General features: G+C 43.9%; 2 protein-coding genes across 3 annotated transcripts; both read right to left on the bottom strand.

Moving 5' to 3' along the window:
• Positions 1–1178: 1178 nt before the first annotated feature.
• cskmt (citrate synthase lysine methyltransferase) lies at positions 1179–2765 on the bottom strand. 2 transcript variants are annotated; one of them, XM_079257368.1, is made up of 2 exons: positions 2672–2765; positions 1179–2168 (listed from the first exon to the last, which is right to left on the bottom strand). In XM_079257368.1, the coding sequence occupies exons 1-2, from the start codon at positions 2748–2750 to the stop codon at positions 1474–1476; spliced, it is 774 nt and encodes a 257-aa protein (XP_079113494.1). In that variant the 5' UTR covers positions 2751–2765; the 3' UTR covers positions 1179–1473. The 2 variants fall into 2 exon arrangements, with proteins under 2 accessions (XP_079113494.1, XP_079113495.1); XM_079257369.1 differs by lacking the exon at positions 2672–2765 and adding an exon at positions 2257–2344.
• Positions 2766–3626: 861 nt separating this feature from the next.
• LOC306769042 (ubiquitin thioesterase OTUB1-like) lies at positions 3627–15105 on the bottom strand. Its single transcript, XM_079257542.1, has 7 exons — positions 15022–15105; positions 10715–10776; positions 10345–10443; positions 10057–10175; positions 4812–4896; positions 4296–4490; positions 3627–4208 (listed from the first exon to the last, which is right to left on the bottom strand). The coding sequence occupies exons 1-7, from the start codon at positions 15062–15064 to the stop codon at positions 4011–4013; spliced, it is 801 nt and encodes a 266-aa protein (XP_079113668.1). The 5' UTR covers positions 15065–15105; the 3' UTR covers positions 3627–4010.
• Positions 15106–20175: the final 5070 nt, after the last annotated feature.

The following is a 20175-nucleotide window of genomic DNA, read 5'->3' as shown; positions in this document are numbered from 1 at the left end:
ACCAAAAGCTGGTGACCCCATGACCCCTCGGTCCGACTGCTGCAGACAGAATCTGGACTCGCTGCCCAACATGACCATCCTCCACATGTTCAGGTTCCAGTGCACCAACACCAGCTCCAACGAGCCTGACGGCGAAGGACGACCTCATGGAAGACTGATCCGACCAGACTGGCAAACCTTGACTGCTAATCTGCAGACTACTTACAGGGTCAGTTTCAGCTCAACATGGTGGTCCATCCTGGTCCTGGGGGACCTCTTCCCTGCATGTTTTACTTCTTACCAACTGCAACACACCTGATGCAGATTAACCGAACTGCTCGTCATGTGAGCCTGCTAATGAGCCGTTGACCTGAGTCAGGCGTGTTAAAGGATGGACACCCCCAAAGCAGGCAGGGTGGTGGTCCCAGAGGACCAGGACTGGTGCAGAAGTACAGACCAGAGGGGAGTCAAACTCCAGCCCTCAAGGGCCGGTATCAGTCAGTCATCTACCAAAACAGCTGATTCACATCAAATGGATCCAGCAGCTTCTGGTCAACCTGTTTAGGCGTGTTGGAGCAGGGAGACAACAGAAACCTGCAGGATACCTCGACGACTGGAGTCCGACACCTGTGACCGGAAGTGTGTATCAGGAAGAAGCAGAGACATCTTTCAGTCCAAGAGTCATAATCTGTTTATTCGCTTGATTTGTTTGTTGTTGGTTTCTGTTGTTTACTTCAAGGTTCGACTAAATCTTAAACAGTAACTGTTTTTATTAAGACGTGCATTTTGTTGCGGAGAGAAAGATCATTTGTCTGAGGGCCGCTGTGAGCTTACCTCAGGGCTCTGTGTCAGACAGCAGCAATGCCTTCATCCTTTCATCCACAGGTCCAACATCAGATCCAACAAATAAACGATTTACTGACTAAAGAGAAATACGCAGCGATACGCGGTGAACAGAAAATATTACCACCGAGCTCACCCCACTTCCTCATCCATTCATCTAAACAACACGCACACCACCCAGATGCTGATGCAGAGCATCACCTGTGTCACCTCATGAATATTCAAACATACTCTAATGGCTCCTACGCATATAAGTAAGGCTCTTATGAAAATACTAAATAAAAATGAGCCACATGTGCAGTTTCCTACTTTTTATTTCAAAGGAAACAGACTTTCAAAATGTATAAAATAGCCTGAAGGCATCGTTACGACTGAGAAATAATCCACCGAGGATCATCGTCTTAATTCGTTTCATCGTAGATTATTCAGTAAATATCACAGAATGACACTTATTACACCAAAAATCCCTGAAATAAAAACGTTCATTGTAAAATGTAGATGTTTAGTTTATTTGTGAATGAAACCGATTTACTTTCATGTAAATATGAATGCAACATTTCAGCAGCACAAGTCTGCTGTAATTATTCATGAGGTGTGAATTTAAAGTCCATTTCAGGTGACATGGAGCTGAATCGTTTAGCCATCCGATGGTCAGGATGTGGAGAAGTCCTGCTTCACAACGGGATGAGGAGTCACCTGGTAGCAGAAGTAACACACTCCTCTCAGCTCTCCAACCTCCTGCACCGCAACATGCGCCGCTACGCCCTGACGTTGTGCTGCCGTCTCCAGCCACAGGAGCCTGGCATCGGGATCCTCGTCTGAGAACTGGAGAAGGGATCCTGAACTCCGCAACACCTGTAAACACTGCTTCAGCACCAAGGCAGCCTTCCCCTCCCCCTCCCTGGACCTCAGCAAGGCATCGATGGTACCCTTGTCAACAATAAGGTCCAGACTGCTGGAACCGTAGCGCTTGTCCAGCTGCGTGCCGTCCAGCTCCACAAAGTCCAGCTGTGAAGACGGATTGTGGGGCTGAACAGCCTTCACTCCAGCTTGTTGCTGCATTAATCGCACAGCTACTGGGGAAATGTCAGCACATGTGACACGCACTGGGAAGACAGAGGCTCTGTAGATGCAGGGGCCCAATGCAGATGTACCACAGCCCAGGTCTAAGACTTGGAGCGCTGCGTCTGGACGGGACATGGTCTGCAACAGGGGCAGGATGAAGTCTCGGACAGAATCAAAACCAAAGAACCACTCAAAGTTTTTAAAGGTGGAGGTTCTGCTGCTGCTTTCTGTGTAGAAGCGGTCCCAGGTGGATTTCTTGTCCATGTTTTCAATCAGCTCAGCTGTGCAGAAGAACAGAAACATGTCAGAAACAGGCAGCATGTCTCTCTTACAACCAGCAAATCTACACAAAACCACAAGCAACCAAACCTGCATGGCATGGAAATCTATCATCTGCTGTCACAGATCCAGCCAGACGTTTACAACAATCCGGGACCTAAAGGTCATGAAGCTGAGCAGATCTGCTCTGTACAGATAAATTACATAGAGGAGGTGTTTAAATCGTTTGTACACATATATGGAGGGTTTGTTCTCTACATAGTGGACAAACTCTCTGCTAGAATTAATACATGTAGCATTTACTGCGATCCTGGCATCGTGTGGTTCAGTGTAACGTGTTTTATGGGATTTTTTCCTGAATAAAATTAAACTGTTGGCGATTCAGCTCGACTTTAAGCTAGCTGACCGTGGCTAGCTTAGCCGGCTAGCTGTCTGTGGAAACACTAACGCGACGTCCCGCTTCTAGTGTTCAAATATATACATTTTTACACAGATTTTAACGTACTTGTCAGAGACGAGTGGTGTCGTACACACGTGGATAAAATTCTCTTTGACAAGGTCAACAACTTCGCACATGAAGACATATTGGAAGAGCTTTTCTCTACGGTTCAATGGAGACGTCTCACCCTGAGCAGTTTCTGTAATATTAGAGTTGGCTAAACGGAGTCAAGCATCTTCGCTCGTATAGAAGATCTTTGATTATGAGGCGTACAAGGTCAACAAAGCCCACGTGGTCACGCTCGCTTCCATAATAAAACGTGCTTACATTTATTTACAATAGTGATCAATCAGCTGATGTTTCTCAAACTTGACAAATGCTTTTGCATTTGTGTAAATGAAAATATATTTATATAAATATATACGCGGATATAGAAATAATTTATTTCCAGATCAAATAATTTACTTTTGAGAGAAGAAGCAGGATATATTTTCAGATGGAAACTTCATTTAAAATGCAGCATGTGTCTTTCCACATTTAAAAAAAAAAACTAAGTTTAACAGATAAATCAAATTAAAAACATCTACAATTGTTTGTAACGTGCACATTTAAAATAAATACAAGGTAGAAAAGCAGCTTAATCAGGATGGCGCGTTTAAAGCCAGAAATATTGGGATGTTTTTGGTCTTTGTGCCGTTTTTAGGATAAATGTTTGTTACACAATGGAAGCTAAATAAATTAATGTGGTTCTGTTGTAGGGACATAAATTTGTACGTTTACCTTCTGCTGTCATTTAGCAGACACCTTTGAATTTTATATATATATATATATATATATATATATATATATATATATATATATATATATATATATAGACAAATATGACAAATAATGACAAGGAAGGTTGTAACTTTTTCATACATGTGAGATGAGGGAATTTAGGACATGAATAATCTACATGTTTACACAGGAATGTGTTTATATATGTACATCCATGCATGTAGAACAAGATGACAAGCCATAAGATGTAAATCGCTTTAATAAAACTCAATGAAACGCAGTGTAACAAAGGAAAAGAATCAAACAAAGCAAGTAGATAACATTTACAACCACAAAAGAAAAAAAAACCTGTACAACTCTAAATGGCTGGAGTCACTTCTAGTTTCAAAACTTTTTTTTTTTTTTTTTACTTTAACCATTCTGTGCCAACCGAGGAGAACGTCGGGGTTCGGGAGCGAGTGGGGTAAGGGAGGCAGGTAATGTGATTCTTGTCTTTTTTAAATGTATTTTTCCAAATAAATGAGTATAATCTCGTACACAAGACGTATTCTTCATCAATGTGGCTGCTGAAGTTATCTCTGAACGTGCCGCTGCAGGAGGATGAAGAGGGCAGTGGCCGGGAGTGTTATTTGTACAAGATGTCGTAATGGCCTGGTCTATAGAGCAGGAAGATGCGTGGATCTCCGCCTTCGGGGAAGACGTGGTGATTGACAGTTCCTCCCTCTCCTCTGTCCATGTACTCCACCAGAATGGAAACGTTCAGGGCCTGGGCTAAGGCGATGATGTGAATGTGGTCGCTTTCTTTAGACATCGGTTCTACCTCCTGAGGCCAGAAGAAAGCAGAAGTGGATCTGTATTTGCAGCAAGACACACATGAAGGAAACAAACATTCAGAAAGTTCCTTCCCCACCTGCTGACAGAACTCCTTGACGGAGCGCCCGCCCTCGATGAAATGCTGAAAGAAGCCGTTCTCTCGCTGCAAGTAGCCGGAGGTGAGGAGCCGCAGGTACACCACCACGTAGTCGGACACGTTCTGGTCGTTGAAGGAGTTCAGCAGCTCCTGCAGGCTCGGCTGTTTCTCACAGAGTTCGATCAAGTCCATGAACTAGGAGGAGACGCATCGTCAGAGTCAAGCTGGCAGAAAAACTAGCAAGCTGGACAAAGTCATGACGCCTCGTCCAGCCGACGCTTTGGGAGCGGAAGCCAGGAAAACGGCTCACCGAGATTCCCTCAACATCCAATCAGAACGCAGCGTTCAACACGCGCCAAGAAAACATCATTTATTACACCTAACCCCGTTAATTTATTTAAAAGTTAAAAAATACAAGTTTAAAAAAGGAAAAACTGCAATAAAATACAACTAAAGTTCATATGAAAATATTTCATAGCAAAAAATGAATAAAAAGAATAAGACGTAAACACTCACCGTGTTGTGGAAGTCTTCGATGGTAAACTCAGTGAAACCTTCGTTAACCAGGTCCAGTTTACTTTTAGATGCAACTGCTTTGAACCTGAGCAGAGAAAGAAGATGAGAAGGATATGAGAACATTTGCCACGATGAGACATCAGAACCGTGGTTTACGACTGGACGGCTGCAGCATCCTGCACAGAAAGCTTCTGAGAAGTCTCCAGCTGGCCCAACATGATGCAGAAATATCCTCAGAAATCCCATATCTACTGTTTTTCTGCTCTTCTTTGGCTCCCTGTTCGATCCAGAGCAGAGATTAAACGGCTTCTGCATGAAGCTTCCTTTCTGCCAACGGGTCTGGCTGAGTACGGGACAGAAATAGGGACCAGTGGGACCAGAATCAGGTTTTAATGAGAAAATGATCCGGTAACAGATCACATGGAACCGCGCCTCATGACCCACATTCTCCATCGCTCTGAACTGTCGATCCCAAGTACTTTAATTTTTTTCTTTTTGCTTTACTCTTCCACTTTGTTCCTCCTCGTTCACACACATGTATTCTGTATGAAAAATGTGAGAAAACCTATGAAATGTAAAATATCTAACAGATTACATCCCATGATGCTCAGTGCAGTATGGGATGCTCCTCCAGCAGGAGAAATTTTCTCTCTTTACTCTTTATTCTCCATAAATAAATATCCGCCATTGTTGTCGTCATCTGTGTTCTCTCAGCAGGTTCCCCAGCTTAGACTTGTGGTGCTTGTCGTCCTCTTTCCTGTCTTCTGGAACCCAAACCAGTCAAGGCCAATGGCCGCCCTTCCTGGTTCCAGCTTTCCTTCCTACAGACAAGTTTTAGAGCCGTTTCCGGTCTACTCCCGAGACTTCTCCTGCCGATCCACTTCCGTTCTGACCGGCTGATTGTTTTGCTGCCTAACGTTAGCTCGATGCAGAGTAACAGAACTCAAAGAGGATGGAAAATAAAAAGAAAACTGGTTCAGGAACGACGTGTGAGGTGGCTGACCACAAACCAGCGGCAAAGAGGCAGTGTTCATGCGCGCCACTATACACGTTTTTCCACAAGCCTGAGGCCGACTCCGATTCACAGCCTGGCTAAAGGCTTTAAATCTACAGAACCCACCCCGCAACGTTTTTGTTTGTTCGTACCACTTTGCTGACAAAGAGCCAACCACGGATAATCCATTTCCAGAGCTGTGGTTGGGATACAAGCGCTCTCCGTAAACTCACCCAGCGGACCACCACAGCCTCCCCCCGAGAGAAAGAGACGCAGACTCCAAACTGAGAGGAAGTGCAGCGACTTCAGCTATGAAACTGACAATAAAATGACAAAGTTGGTATTTTAGTTGATTGTTTTGGCGATGGGACAAATAATATCCACTATAGTTAGGCTACACCATTGCGTGTCCCCTGTGTGTCTCTGTGTGGGCATGTGTGTGCATGTGTTTGAGTAAATCTACATCACAAACACACTAATGTGGCAGGCTGTTGTGATGACGTGAATGTGTGTGTGAGAGAGTCCAAAACATAAGAGCAAATCTTGCTGTACGTTACGCTGGGCCACATCGTCGTGTTATCCTCCCAGTTCTGCACTAAATTAACGCCTTCTCCAGTCAAGCTGGTAGATCCGTGTTCCCATTGTAAGGACATTATTAACAAAAAAAGCAGCGAGTCTTGAGAGATACGTGTCCAGACGAAGCTAGCGTCGAGGTTTGTTTATACCGGCGAACAATGGACAAACCACTTCTGGCGGAAGGGTAATGCATTTGCAGAGGAGAATGGCGCCCTCCAGTATTTGCCGTGTGAACTCGTCTACTGGGATGCAGGTTTGTCATATTCATGTTCTCCCCGGATCCAGAACAGGAACAACGTTCTGGATACTACCATCCAGAACGAACAGGAATAACATTCTGGATACCACCATCCAGAACAGGAACAACATTCTGGATACTACCATCCAGAACAGGAACAACATTCTGGATACCACCATCCAGAACAGGAACAACATTCTGGATACCACCATCCAGAACAGGAACAACATTCTGGATACCACCATCCAGAACAGGAACAACATTCTGGATACTACCATCCAGAACAGGAACAACATTCTGGATACTACCATCCAGAACAGGAACAACATTCTGGATACTACCATCCAGAACAGGAACAACATTCTGGATACTACCATCCAGAACAGGAACAACGTTCTGGATACTACCATCCAGAACAGGAATAACATTCTGGATACTACCATCCAGAACGAACAGGAACAACATTCTGGATACTACCATCCAGAACAGGAATAACATTCTGGATACTACCATCCAGAACAGGAACAACGTTCTGGATATAACCATCCAGAACAGGAACAACATTCTGGATACCACCATCCAGAACAGGAACAACATTCTGGATACCACCATCCAGAACAGGAACAACATTCTGGATACTACCATCCAGAACAGGAACAACATTCTAGATACTACCATCCAGAACAGGAACAACATTATGGATACTACCATCCAGAACAGGAACAACATTCTGGATACTACCATCCAGAACAGGAATAACATTCTGGATACTACCATCCAGAACAGGAACAACATTCTGGATACTACCATCCAGAACAGGAACAACGTTCTGGATATAACCATCCAGAACAGGAATAACATTCTGGATACTACCATCCAGAACGAACAGGAACAACATTCTGGATACTACCATCCAGAACAGGAATAACATTCTGGATACTACCATCCAGAACAGGAATAACATTCTGGATACTACCATCCAGAACAGGAATAACATTCTGGATACTACCATCCAGAACAGGAACAACATTCTGGATACTACCATCCAGAACAGGAACAACGTTCTGGATACTACCATCCAGAACAGGAATAACATTCTGGATACTACCATCCAGAACAGGAACAACATTCTGGATACTACCATCCAGAACAGGAACAACATTCTGGATACTACCATCCAGAACAGGAACAACATTCTGGATACTACATCCAGAACAGGAACAACATTCTGGATACTACATCCAGAACAGGAACAACATTCTGGATACCACCATCCAGAACAGGAACAACGTTCTGGATACCACCATCCAGAACAGGAACAACGTTCTGGATACCACCATCCAGAACAGGAACAACATTCTGGATACCACCATCCAGAACAGGAATAACGTTCTGGATACCACCATCCAGAACAGGAACAACGTTCTGGATACTACCATCCAGAACAGGAACAACATTCTGGATACTACCATCCAGAACAGGAACAACATTCTGGATACTACCATCCAGAACAGGAACAACATTCTGGATACCACCATCCAGAACAGGAACAACATTCTGGATACTACCATCCAGAACAGGAACAACGTTCTGGATACTACCATCCAGAACAGGAACAACATTCTGGATACTACCATCCAGAACAGGAACAACATTCTGGATACCACCATCCAGAACAGGAACAACATTCTGGATACCACCATCCAGAACAGGAACAACATTCTGGATACCACCATCCAGAACAGGAACAACATTCTGGATACTACCATCCAGAACAGGAACAACATTCTGGATACCACCATCCAGAACAGGAGCAACATTCTGGATACCACCATCCAGAACAGGAACAACATTCTGGATACTACCATCCAGAACAGGAACAGCATTCTGGATACCACCATCCAGAACAGGAACAACATTCTGGATACTACTATCCAGAACAGGAACAACATTCTGGATACTACCATCCAGAACAGGAACAACATTCTGGATACCACCATCCAGAACAGGAACAACATTCTGGATACTACCATCCAGAACAGGAACAACATTCTGGATACCACCATCCAGAACAGGAACAACGTTCTGGATACCACCATCCAGAACAGGAACAACAATCTGGATACTACCATCCAGAACAGGAACAACATTCTGGATACTACCATCCAGAACAGGAACAACATTCTGGATACTACCATCCAGAACAGGAACAACATACTGGATACCACCATCCAGAACAGGAACAACATTCTGGATACCACCATCCAGAACAGGAACAACATTCTGGATACTACCATCCAGAACAGGAACAACATTCTGGATACTACCATCCAGAACAGGAACAACATTCTGGATACCACCATCCAGAACAGGAACAACATTCTGGATACTACCATCCAGAACAGGAACAGCATTCTGGATACCACCATCCAGAACAGGAACAACATTCTGGATACTACTATCCAGAACAGGAACAACAATCTGGATACTACCATCCAGAACAGGAACAACATTCTGGATACCACCATCCAGAACAGGAACAACATTCTGGATACTACCATCCAGAACAGGAACAACGTTCTGGATACCACCATCCAGAACAGGAACAACGTTCTGGATACCACCATCCAGAACAGGAACAACAATCTGGATACTACCATCCAGAACAGGAACAACATTCTGGATACTACCATCCAGAACAGGAACAACATTCTGGATACTACCATCCAGAACAGGAACAACATACTGGATACCACCATCCAGAACAGGAACAACATTCTGGATACTACCATCCAGAACAGGAACAACGTTCTGGATACTACCATCCAGAACAGGAACAACGTTCTGGATACTACCATCCAGAACAGGAACAACGTTCTAGATACTACCATCCAGAACAGGAACAACATTCTGGATACCATCATCCAGAACAGGAACAACATTCTGGATACCACCATCCAGAACAGGAACAACATTCTGGATACTACCATCCAGAACAGGAACAACATTCTAGATACTACCATCCAGAACAGGAACAACATTCTGGATACTACCATCCAGAACAGGAACAACATTCTGGATACTACCATCCAGAACAGGAACAACGTTCTGGATACTACCATCCAGAACAGGGACAATGTTCTGGATACTACCATCCAGAACGGGAACAACTTTCCATTACTGGAGGAGAACAAACACCACACTGCAGCCAAGACACTGTGGATTCCTTATCAATGGATAAGGAATCCACAAAGGATCAATCTGACAAAGGATCCATACAGAAAGGATGTAGGACCAGAACATCGACTGGAATCTCTGGATGGTAGAAATAAGCAAGCAGAGCTTCACTGAACTGAAGTCATGAAAGGAAAGAAAATGGTGCAAAAGTGAACTTAAAATGGTCCAAAATGTCAGAATGCGATATGAACGCCACTCACTTCTGAAGTTCTTTGCTGTCATCTAACAGGGACTCGAGATGTGCGAACCCGAAGGCTCTGTAGAAGCAGTTCCCGTCTGGCCGTGTCTTACGAATGTATGAGTATTTCTTGTAAAGGTCCTGCAACAAACAAAACAAAGAAAGAAGATGAAAAGAAAACAAGATAAAAATCAGACAACAAGCCACATGGAGGACAGAGACATCAGAGCATCTGTTGGATAAAACGACGGCTCAGACTGAGGAAGACGAGCAGCGGGACGTGGTAACCTGTAACCTGCGAGTTCCTCACCTTGATCTTGAGCTGATAAACCGTGTCATCATCTGCGTATTCCTTCTGCAGCACCGACAGGTCCTGTCTGTCCGACACTAAGGGGTTAGTGTTGGCTATCTGCACACAGAAAGTCCCAGTCAGAGCGAGCATCAGTGTGGCTGTATTCAGAGCATTTTCACCTGCGCTTGTATGTACGGTGCAGATAGGTCACGTTTTATATGATCTACATTTTGCTGTAACCTGCAGTGCATGGAAAAGGTTTCAGCTGTGTCCACAAACCAACTAGTGAGCTGTTGATCCTGCTGCTAGAAGGTAAACTATCGTTGTTTATGTCAGCTGTCAAAATGAAATCTGACCCCCCCCCCCCCAATTTAGAAAAACTCCTTACCTCCTGCTGAATCCTATCCTGCTGAGCAATGATGGCCTCGTCGTATGCAAGGCAGTTCACTCCTGCAAGACAAGGCCGGCAGGTTAGGAGGGAACGTGTTTAAACACGATGTTTAGCAAATATCTGACATTTTAATCCACCGCTGTGTTTATCTCAGAGTAAAACTCAAACATCAAAACATCTCCGCAGTGCAGAGTTTCATGTTGAAAGTGCTTTACGGAGTGTCACATGCACAGCAGCCAAGAGAACGAACACAAAACAAACATTCCCCGATCGGTTCACCAGATCTCGTTCTAAAGATGAAGCTAGAAAAGAGCAGAAAGCCTGAAAGCAGAGAAAACGATGCAGGACACAAAGCAGAGAGGAAGTTTTCCTCTGGTGTCGACCAAAGCACCTCCAGGAGGCTCGCTGAGTGGTGACGGTTTGTTTGTGGACTATGGAGGAAAAGCTCTGCTGGTTCTGTACGCCGCGTCCACACAGACACAACTTTGGGCTGTTTCTGAAGTTTGTGGTGGTTCTGGCCGATATCCGCTTCCAAAACCGGAAAAGCACTCGGAGAGCAAAGCTCCGCCAAGCACAACGTTAAAGTGGAACTATTCTGTGCATTTCAGGCTAATTATTTTTATTTCTGAGACCAGAAGGGCTGGGATTGATGGAGTTATTGTCACAAATCACTTTATTTACTTCAGACCGACCCTCCCCGTAGGCTGTCAGATCAGCCTGTGGGCAAAACGAGTGGATTGAGACTCTTCCGCATTAAGCCCCGCCTCCCGCCACTGCACTACATCGGGAGCGCGCACCGCACCTGCTTTTGCCGTCATTGTAACATCTCATAAACAGAAGGATTAGGTTCATATGAACTCAATAAAAAAACAAAATACAATGTCAACACATAGCATACAGCCCTACATGTTGGAACCTGAATCAGAGCCTGAAAACGAAGTGGAAAACAGCAACCCACAGCAACGAATGCAGCAAGATGTCTCTCTTTGGTAAACTCACCAGCCATCGTTGGAAATAACTTTATCCCACGTTTTCCACCCGCCTGATGTATTTGTACATGCCCTTGTTAACCAGTAGAAGGTAACCAATCACCGAACCTTATCCCCCGGGACGTCACAAGGATTTCCAAGTAGAAAAAACGCTCTAAAATGACACGTTTTTCGTCGCCATGGAAACCGAATGGAGAGCGTGCTGGAACTCAAACTCAAACTCAAACATGCGTTTAGGTAATAAAAAACAGTGCCGTTCACATGTCTGATGAGGATTCAACACTAACACTGTAGAAAGCTCAGAAAACTCCAAATACCATCATAGGACCCCTTTAAAGAATCCTTAAAACCTTCCTGGATCCAAACGGTGGTCCGGATCACCACCAAATTTTAATCAGTTCTTCCTTTTCACATTTCCAACAACTCCACAATATTTCATGAAAATCCGTCAGTAACTTTTTTAAATTATCTTAACACAGACAAACGTGGTAACAACATAACCGCCTTGGCAGGGGGGGATTAATGGCTGGATAATAGGGCTGGGAAAATCTAATCGAAAAATTTAAAAACATTAAAAAAAAAAAAAAAAAAACTATTTTTAAAATAAATAAAAATAATCCATTATCAATTTTTTTCTCATTTTTATTGTTTTCATTTATTTTTTTATTTGTCTCCTTGGGCGTTATAGCAACAGAATGATGGTCTGGCTGCTGTGTTGTTTTTTTCCTGATTGAAATAAGAAAAAATAACAAAATAAATAAAGTTTTATACATTTTTTTTTTGTTTTTAATTTACAAAAATCAGCAATATCGAAGGATTGTGAGAAATGCAACTTAAATCGAATCGGCACCCAAAAAAATCAGAACCGAACCAGGACAAAAGCATATCGTCACAGCCCTACTGAACAAACTGAAGAGGATGCACGTCTCACTACAAACAACCGTCTGACTTGAACAACTAAAAAGGTGTTTTTCTCCTCCTCTAACCTGGGCTGAGATGTTTCCACATGTCTGTCGTAACAACCTGGATGGAGAAAGTCTTGTTTATTCAATATCCTAAAAACCACAATATTTCCTAACGCTAGCCTTCATCCCGATGACTAAATGTCACGTTAAAGTCAACGCTGCACGGCTAGTGGCCGCCTGCATGGTATCTGCGTTTACCCAGATGCTTTAGCAGGACGTTGGACCGACGGTCCATCTCCCAAAGCCTCCAGCGTGACTTTAAGTTCCTGCCACACTTTGCATTTCTGCCATTTCATTACGATGAAAAAAGCCGGTTTTGAACGTTTGGGGATGTAACGGAATCAGTGAGTGAGGCATAGCGATGGATCCATTAAACAGTGAATCATTCAGAGACTGCTGAGTGTGTTGTTCCTTTTACTGCAAAATCTGCTTAAAAATCCCAAAAGCTCCTCATTTCCAGCTCAACTCTTCAGTTTTTCCACGTCCTTCGTCTGCTCAGTTTTCCTGTGTATTTCTACAGCAGCCTTGCAGCGCCACCTACAGGCCTGGCTGATGGCTTTACCGAGCGTCCATGTGGACATGTCAGCTGGAATCAAAGATCATGTTGATCAAACTGAACCGATGGAATATTGGTCAGTGTAAACACAGCCGGTGACTAGTTTAGACAAGTTTGGAGAGTTTTATTTAGCTGTTGCTTGAACCATAGTCTGATATATTTTTAATATTAGCCGGTAAAATTTCTGCCGTCCTGCCAAACATGTTTAATATGATTAGATCAAATTTATCCCCGGAAGTAAACACTTCCTGCTAGCACGCTGCAATGTGCACGTAACCAGCGAAGACCATGTCAGGACCAGTTTGGCTGGGTGTGACCAGTTTGTAAGGTCACAAGGTCAACAGTGACTGAAGTTTTTCAGTCACTTTCAGAGGCTAATTTGTCCAAATGGTCCAAAATAAGCCCCCGCTTAATGACAGCTGACCACTGCACAGGAGCAGTTATGTCCGTCCCAACAGCTGCTGAGAGATCAGTACTGTGGTAAAAGTTTAGGTGAAGCCAAACTGAAGTCCACAATCATGCACAGAGGCAGATGATGGAGAAACTGTGTCGGGGCGCTGCTGATAGGCTGTTTTGTTCACCAGTCAATCAGCCATTTCAGCAACCAGCGGCTTACTGAGACGGACTTAACCAAACACTGACGTGTTTGACTGTCTCCGTTTGTTTTGTTTACATCACGGAAAACTCAGCAACTCCAACCTGTCTGCAATGTGCATCCCAGTGGAATCCTGCAGTAACAAGCCCAGTACACAAAACAGTTTGTACGTACATGACTCGGCTCACAACTGATGTGGTTGGATACTTTGGAGCGTGAGCTTAAAGAGCAAGTTTATTCTCAGACTTCAAACATAATATAGTTTTAATTACTTAGATTAATATGTTAATAAACTATTGTGTTACATTTCAGTACCGCTACTAAAAGATGCCAATAAGTCAATTTGCTCTTCTATTTTTCTATTTGTCTGATAAAAGCTTGTTTTGCTTTTTATATTTTTTCTGCCTATCAATGAATACTTCAAGCTTCACTTTAACTGGCTAAATTAAAAATGTGATAAAATCCATAGTTTATTATAACAAACTGTAGCATTGCCACTTTTTAGAAGTCCAAACTTACTTTCAGTTTTTACACCTTTTTTTTCTTTTTTTTAACATTTTACCCACAAATAAATTATAATTTAAAAAAAAAAATTAGCCTGAATCAAGTGACTCTTCACCAAACATGTGCATAAACGAGCTGTATTTCTGAAATAAAAATGCAAAATGAGGGCAAACACGTATTTAAAGATAACAACGCACGTGCCACGGTCAGTACCTCTTGTTGCCACGAGCAACCAGGTGAAAACCGAATCCGGAGTCACTAAATAACATGGAAACAAATAAATCCGCAACACCGTCAGTTAGCTTAGCATGCTAGCTGGAAAACAAAAACAATTCTCTGACGCGAGTAAAAAAAAAACGTCGTAAAAGAGCCTGATTCACAACAAACACCGTCTCAGACATTAAACACACTCTTCCAGCGTTTCCTGAAGCGAATCACAGTGTGACTGTCAAGCGCAGTTTGGCTGTAAATAAATAAAGAAACGTTTTTCTCTTGTCTTTGTGTAGAAGCGCTAGCCTGTTAGCTGCTAGCTCCGGCCTCCCACTGTTTCCAGTCATCCCAGTAAACACACCAGTAACCTCAGACACACCGGAGGCAACAGCTGAACCTCCCCACACTCACTACAATAAATAACGGATTCATCGTGTCATGGCAGTCCTCAGGGAGATGTGTTGTGCTGGAACAGCTTTCCTCACCCTCCATCTCTCCCTGCGATGACTCCTGCTGCTCCTCCGCCATCTTAGCTGTCGACTTCTGTTTCCTCCTCCTCAGTGACGTCATTTACCACACACTTCCGACACACACCGTGTCGTATTTATTTATTTGTTTGTTTGTTTATCTATTTATTTATTCACTTATTTCTTGACTTTTTAATTTATTTATTTACATACCTTATACATGTAAGAGCTTTACAATAAACAGCTTGTATCAACAGAATATTTATACTGAGTCACACTGTCTTTATTTATTTATTTATGTATTTATTTATTTATTTAGTTAGTTAGTTAGTTCGTTAGTCACTCATTTAGTTAGTTACTTATTTATTTATTCATTTACATAGCCTATACACATAAAAGCTTTAGGCTAAACAGCTTGTATCAACAGAATATTTATACTGGATCATACTGGAGTTTGAGCATCAAAGTTTCAGCACTAGGTTGGTCTTTATCGCTGGTAAGTACACACAAATATTACCTGTGCAGGTGTTGGAGGTGAAGCATATTTGAATACAACTAAACCACAGGAACCGTATTAATTTTTTATCATTTGAGGGGAAAAAAGAAAGTAAATCTAAATCTGTTTCCAGGTTTCAAACTTTTTAAAAATGTTGGATAATTTGTTAAATGCATAAACATTTTGTGAGAACCAGGTTGTTAAAGCCCCTCTTCCTCCCTGTGCTTTATGAAAACTATGTGTTTCAATTTTCTGAACTGGGTCTTGGTTGAGCTCCTCAGCCAAACTGTTGTGGAACGGGAGATTCTCATGGTGATGAGGTGGAACGAGAGATTCTCATCATGATGTGGTGGAACGGGAGATTCTCATGGTGATGTGGTGGAACGGGATATTCTCATGATGATGTGGAACGGGAGATTCTCATCATGATGAGGTGGAACGGCAGATTCTCATCATGATGTGGTGGAACGGGAGATTCTCCTCATGATGAGGTGGAACGGGAGATTCTCATCATGATGAGGCTGAACGGGAGATTCTCATGGTGATGAGGCTGAACGGGAGATTCTCATCATGATGTGATGGAACGGGAGATTCTCATCATGATGTGGTGGAACAGGAGATTCTCATGGTGATGTGGTGGAACGGGAGATTCTCCTCATGAAGAGGTGGAACGGGAGATTCTCATCATGATGAGGCTGAACGGGAGATTCTCATGGTGATGAGGTGGAACGGGAGATTCTCATCATGATGTGATGGAACGGGAGATTCTCATCATGATGTGGTGGAACAGGAGATTCTCATGGTGATGTGGTGGAACGGGAGATTCTCATCATGATGAGGTGGAACGGGAGATTCTCATCATGATGAGGTGGAACGGCAGATTCTCATGGTGATGAGGTGGAACGAGAGATTCTCATCACGATGTGGTGGAACGAGAGATTCTCATCATGATGAGGTGGAACGGGAGATTCTCATCATGATGATGTGTAACGGGAGATTCTCATGGTGATGTGGTGGAACGGGAGATTCTCATCATGATGAGGTGGAACGGGAGATTCTCCATCACGATGTGGTGGAACGGGAGATTCTCATCATGATGAGGTGGAACGGGAGATTCTCATGGTGATGAGGTGGAACGGGAGATTCTCATCATGATGAGGTGGAACGGGAGATTCTCATCATGATGTGATGGAACGGGAGATTCTCATCATGATGTGATGGAACGGGAGATTCTCATCATGATGAGGTGGAACGGGAGATTCTCATCTTGATGAGGTGGAACGGGAGATTCTCATCACGATGTGGTGGAACGGGAGATTCTCATCATGATGAGGTGGAACGGGAGATTCTCATGGTGATGAGGTGGAACGGGAGATTCTCATCACGATGTGGTGGAACGGGAGATTCTCATCATGATGAGGTGGAACAGGAGATTCTCATCACGATGAGGTGGAACGGGAGATTCTCATCATGATGAGGTGGAACGGGAGATTCTCATCACGATGTGGTGGAACGGGAGATTCTCATCATGATGAGGTGGAACGCGAGATTCTCATCATGATGTGGTGGAACGGGAGATTCTCCTCATGATGAGGTGGAACGGGAGATTCTCATCATGATGAGGTGGAACGGGAGATTCTCATCACGATGTGGTGGAACGGGAGATTCTCATGGTGATGTGGTGGAACGGGAGATTCTCATCATGATGAGGTGGAACGGGAGATTCTCATCATGATGTGGTGGAACGGGAGATTCTCCTCATGATGAGGTGGAACGGGAGATTCTCATCATGATGAGGCTGAACGGGAGATTCTCATGGTGATGAGGTGGAACGGGAGATTCTCATCATGATGTGATGGAACGGGAGATTCTCATCATGATGTGGTGGAACAGGAGATTCTCATGGTGATGTGGTGGAACGGGAGATTCTCCTCATGATGAGGTGGAACGGGAGATTCTCATCATGATGAGGCTGAACGGGAGATTCTCATGGTGATGAGGTGGAACGGGAGATTCTCATCATGATGTGGTGGAACGGGAGATTCTCATCATGATGTGGTGGAATGGGAGATTCTCATCATGATGAGGTGGAACGGGAGATTCTCATCATGATGAGGTGGAACGGCAGATTCTCATGGTGATGAGGTGGAACGAGAGATTCTCATCACGATGTGGTGGAACGAGAGATTCTCATCACGATGTGGTGGAACGGGAGATTCTCATCATGATGATGTGTAACGGGAGATTCTCATGGTGATGTGGTGGAACGGGAGATTCTCATCATGATGAGGCTGAACCGGAGATTCTCATGGTGATGAGGTGGAACGGGAGATTCTCATCTTGATGAGGTGGAACGGGAGATTCTCATGGTGATGTGGTGGAACGGGAGATTCTCATCATGATGAGGTGGAACCGGAGATTCTCCATCACGATGTGGTGGAACGGGAGATTCTCATCATGATGAGGTGGAACGGGAGATTCTCATCATGATGAGGTGGAACGGGAGATTCTCATGGTGATGTGGTGGAACGGGAGATTCTCATCATGATGAGGTGGAACCGGAGATTCTCATGGTGATGTGGTGGAACGGGAGATTCTCATCATGATGAGGTGGAACGGGAGATTCTCATGGTGATGTGGTGGAACGGGAGATTCTCATCATGATGAGGTGGAACGGGAGATTCTCCATCATGATGTGGTGGAACGGGAGATTCTCATCATGATGAGGTGGAACGGGAGATTCTCCATCACGATGTGGTGGAACGGGAGATTCTCATCACGATGTGGTGGAACGGGAGATTCTCATCATGATGAGGTGGAACGGGAGATTCTCATCTTGATGAGGTGGAACGGGAGATTCTCATGGTGATGTGGTGGAACGGGAGATTCTCATCATGATGAGGTGGAACCGGAGATTCTCATGGTGATGTGGTGGAACGGGAGATTCTCATCATGATGAGGTGGAACGGGAGATTCTCCATCATGATGTGGTGGAACGGGAGATTCTCATCATGATGAGGTGGAACGGGAGATTCTCATCATGATGAGGTGGAACGGGAGATTCTCATCATGATGAGGCTGAACCGGAGATTCTCATCTTGATGAGGTGGAACGGGAGATTCTCATCTTGATGAGGTGGAACGGGAGATTCTCATGGTGATGTGGTGGAACGGGAGATTCTCATCATGATGAGGTGGAACCGGAGATTCTCATGGTGATGTGGTGGAACGGGAGATTCTCATCATGAGGCTGAACCGGAGATTCTCATGGTGATGTGGTGGAACGGGAGATTCTCATCATGATGAGGTGGAACGGGAGATTCTCCATCATGATGTGGTGGAACGGGAGATTCTCATCATGATGAGGCTGAACCGGAGATTCTCATGGTGATGTGGTGGAACGGGAGATTCTCATCATGATGAGGCTGAACCGGAGATTCTCATCTTGATGAGGTGGAACGGGAGATTCTCATCTTGATGAGGTGGAACGGGAGATTCTCATGGTGATGTGGTGGAACGGGAGATTCTCATCATGATGAGGTGGAACCGGAGATTCTCATGGTGATGTGGTGGAACGGGAGATTCTCATCATGATGAGGTGGAACGGGAGATTCTCCATCATGATGTGGTGGAACGGGAGATTCTCATCATGATGAGGTGGAACGGGAGATTCTCATCGTGATGAGGTGGAACGGGAGATTCTCATGGTGATGAGGTGGAACGGGAGATTCTCATGGTGATGAGGTGGAACGGGAGATTCTCATTATGGATGTGCAGCTGACAAATCTGCAGCCATTATGTGATGTTTTATGTTAATAAGGAGCAAAATCTTTGAGCAACACCTTGTTGAATCTATCACACCAATAATAAAGGTAGTTCTGGAGGAAATAGGTCCAACGCAGTACTAGTAAGGTGGATCTGATAAAGTTATGTGTGAGTAACCATAACATCAACACTTTTAAGTCACAAATGCATCCATATAAAGTATTCTGAAGGTATAATATTTGGGCATCAGCTGCAGCTATCAACTAGCCTGATGAACGAACGAGAATCATAACTTTAGGTTGTGCTTTCTGACGGTTCAGCAGTTTACCAGAATGGCTGCAGCAACATTGCATCATCACCTCATGTTGTTTTATCTTTTCTGAGCCATGCTTAGCAGATAACCTCAACGCTCTCTCACAATAGCAGTCGTATAAACATACAAGGGAAGGTTTTATTTGCAGTATATGGTTGGTATATGGTCAGAGCATGAAGCCGTTCCCATGACGACATTATTAGAACCTGTAGTCCCATTTGAAAACCTCTTGATGCAACATGCAAAGCTGCTGTGAAAGCAAAGCTACTTAGAAACATTTTTCCCACACTTTAAACATCTTCTGTATAACTCAGTAACATTGGGGGAGGGGGGTTGATGTTGGATTGAGATGTAAAGCAAATAAATGTTTAAAAAAACGATGCACATTTATTCTTTCCAACCGATACAAGATGCTGCCCATGCAAGACCCCCAAATAATGATAAATATTGACAAATAATAACACAAATAATGACACTGAATGCTGAAGATCTTCAGAATTAGAGAAGTAAGAAAATAACATTTAATAGGCTTATCCCTGTTGTTTCCAACTCTACCCACCAGGAGGCACCACAAACAACCCCATCACATGCCCACTCTT

The sequence above is a fragment of the Telmatherina bonti genome, assembly GCF_933228915.1.
Source record: "Telmatherina bonti genome assembly, chromosome: 18".
Lineage (NCBI taxonomy): Eukaryota > Metazoa > Chordata > Actinopteri > Atheriniformes > Telmatherinidae > Telmatherina > Telmatherina bonti.
The sequence above is the reverse complement of the archived record's forward strand: the minus strand, read 5'-3'. Positions and strand labels throughout refer to the sequence as shown.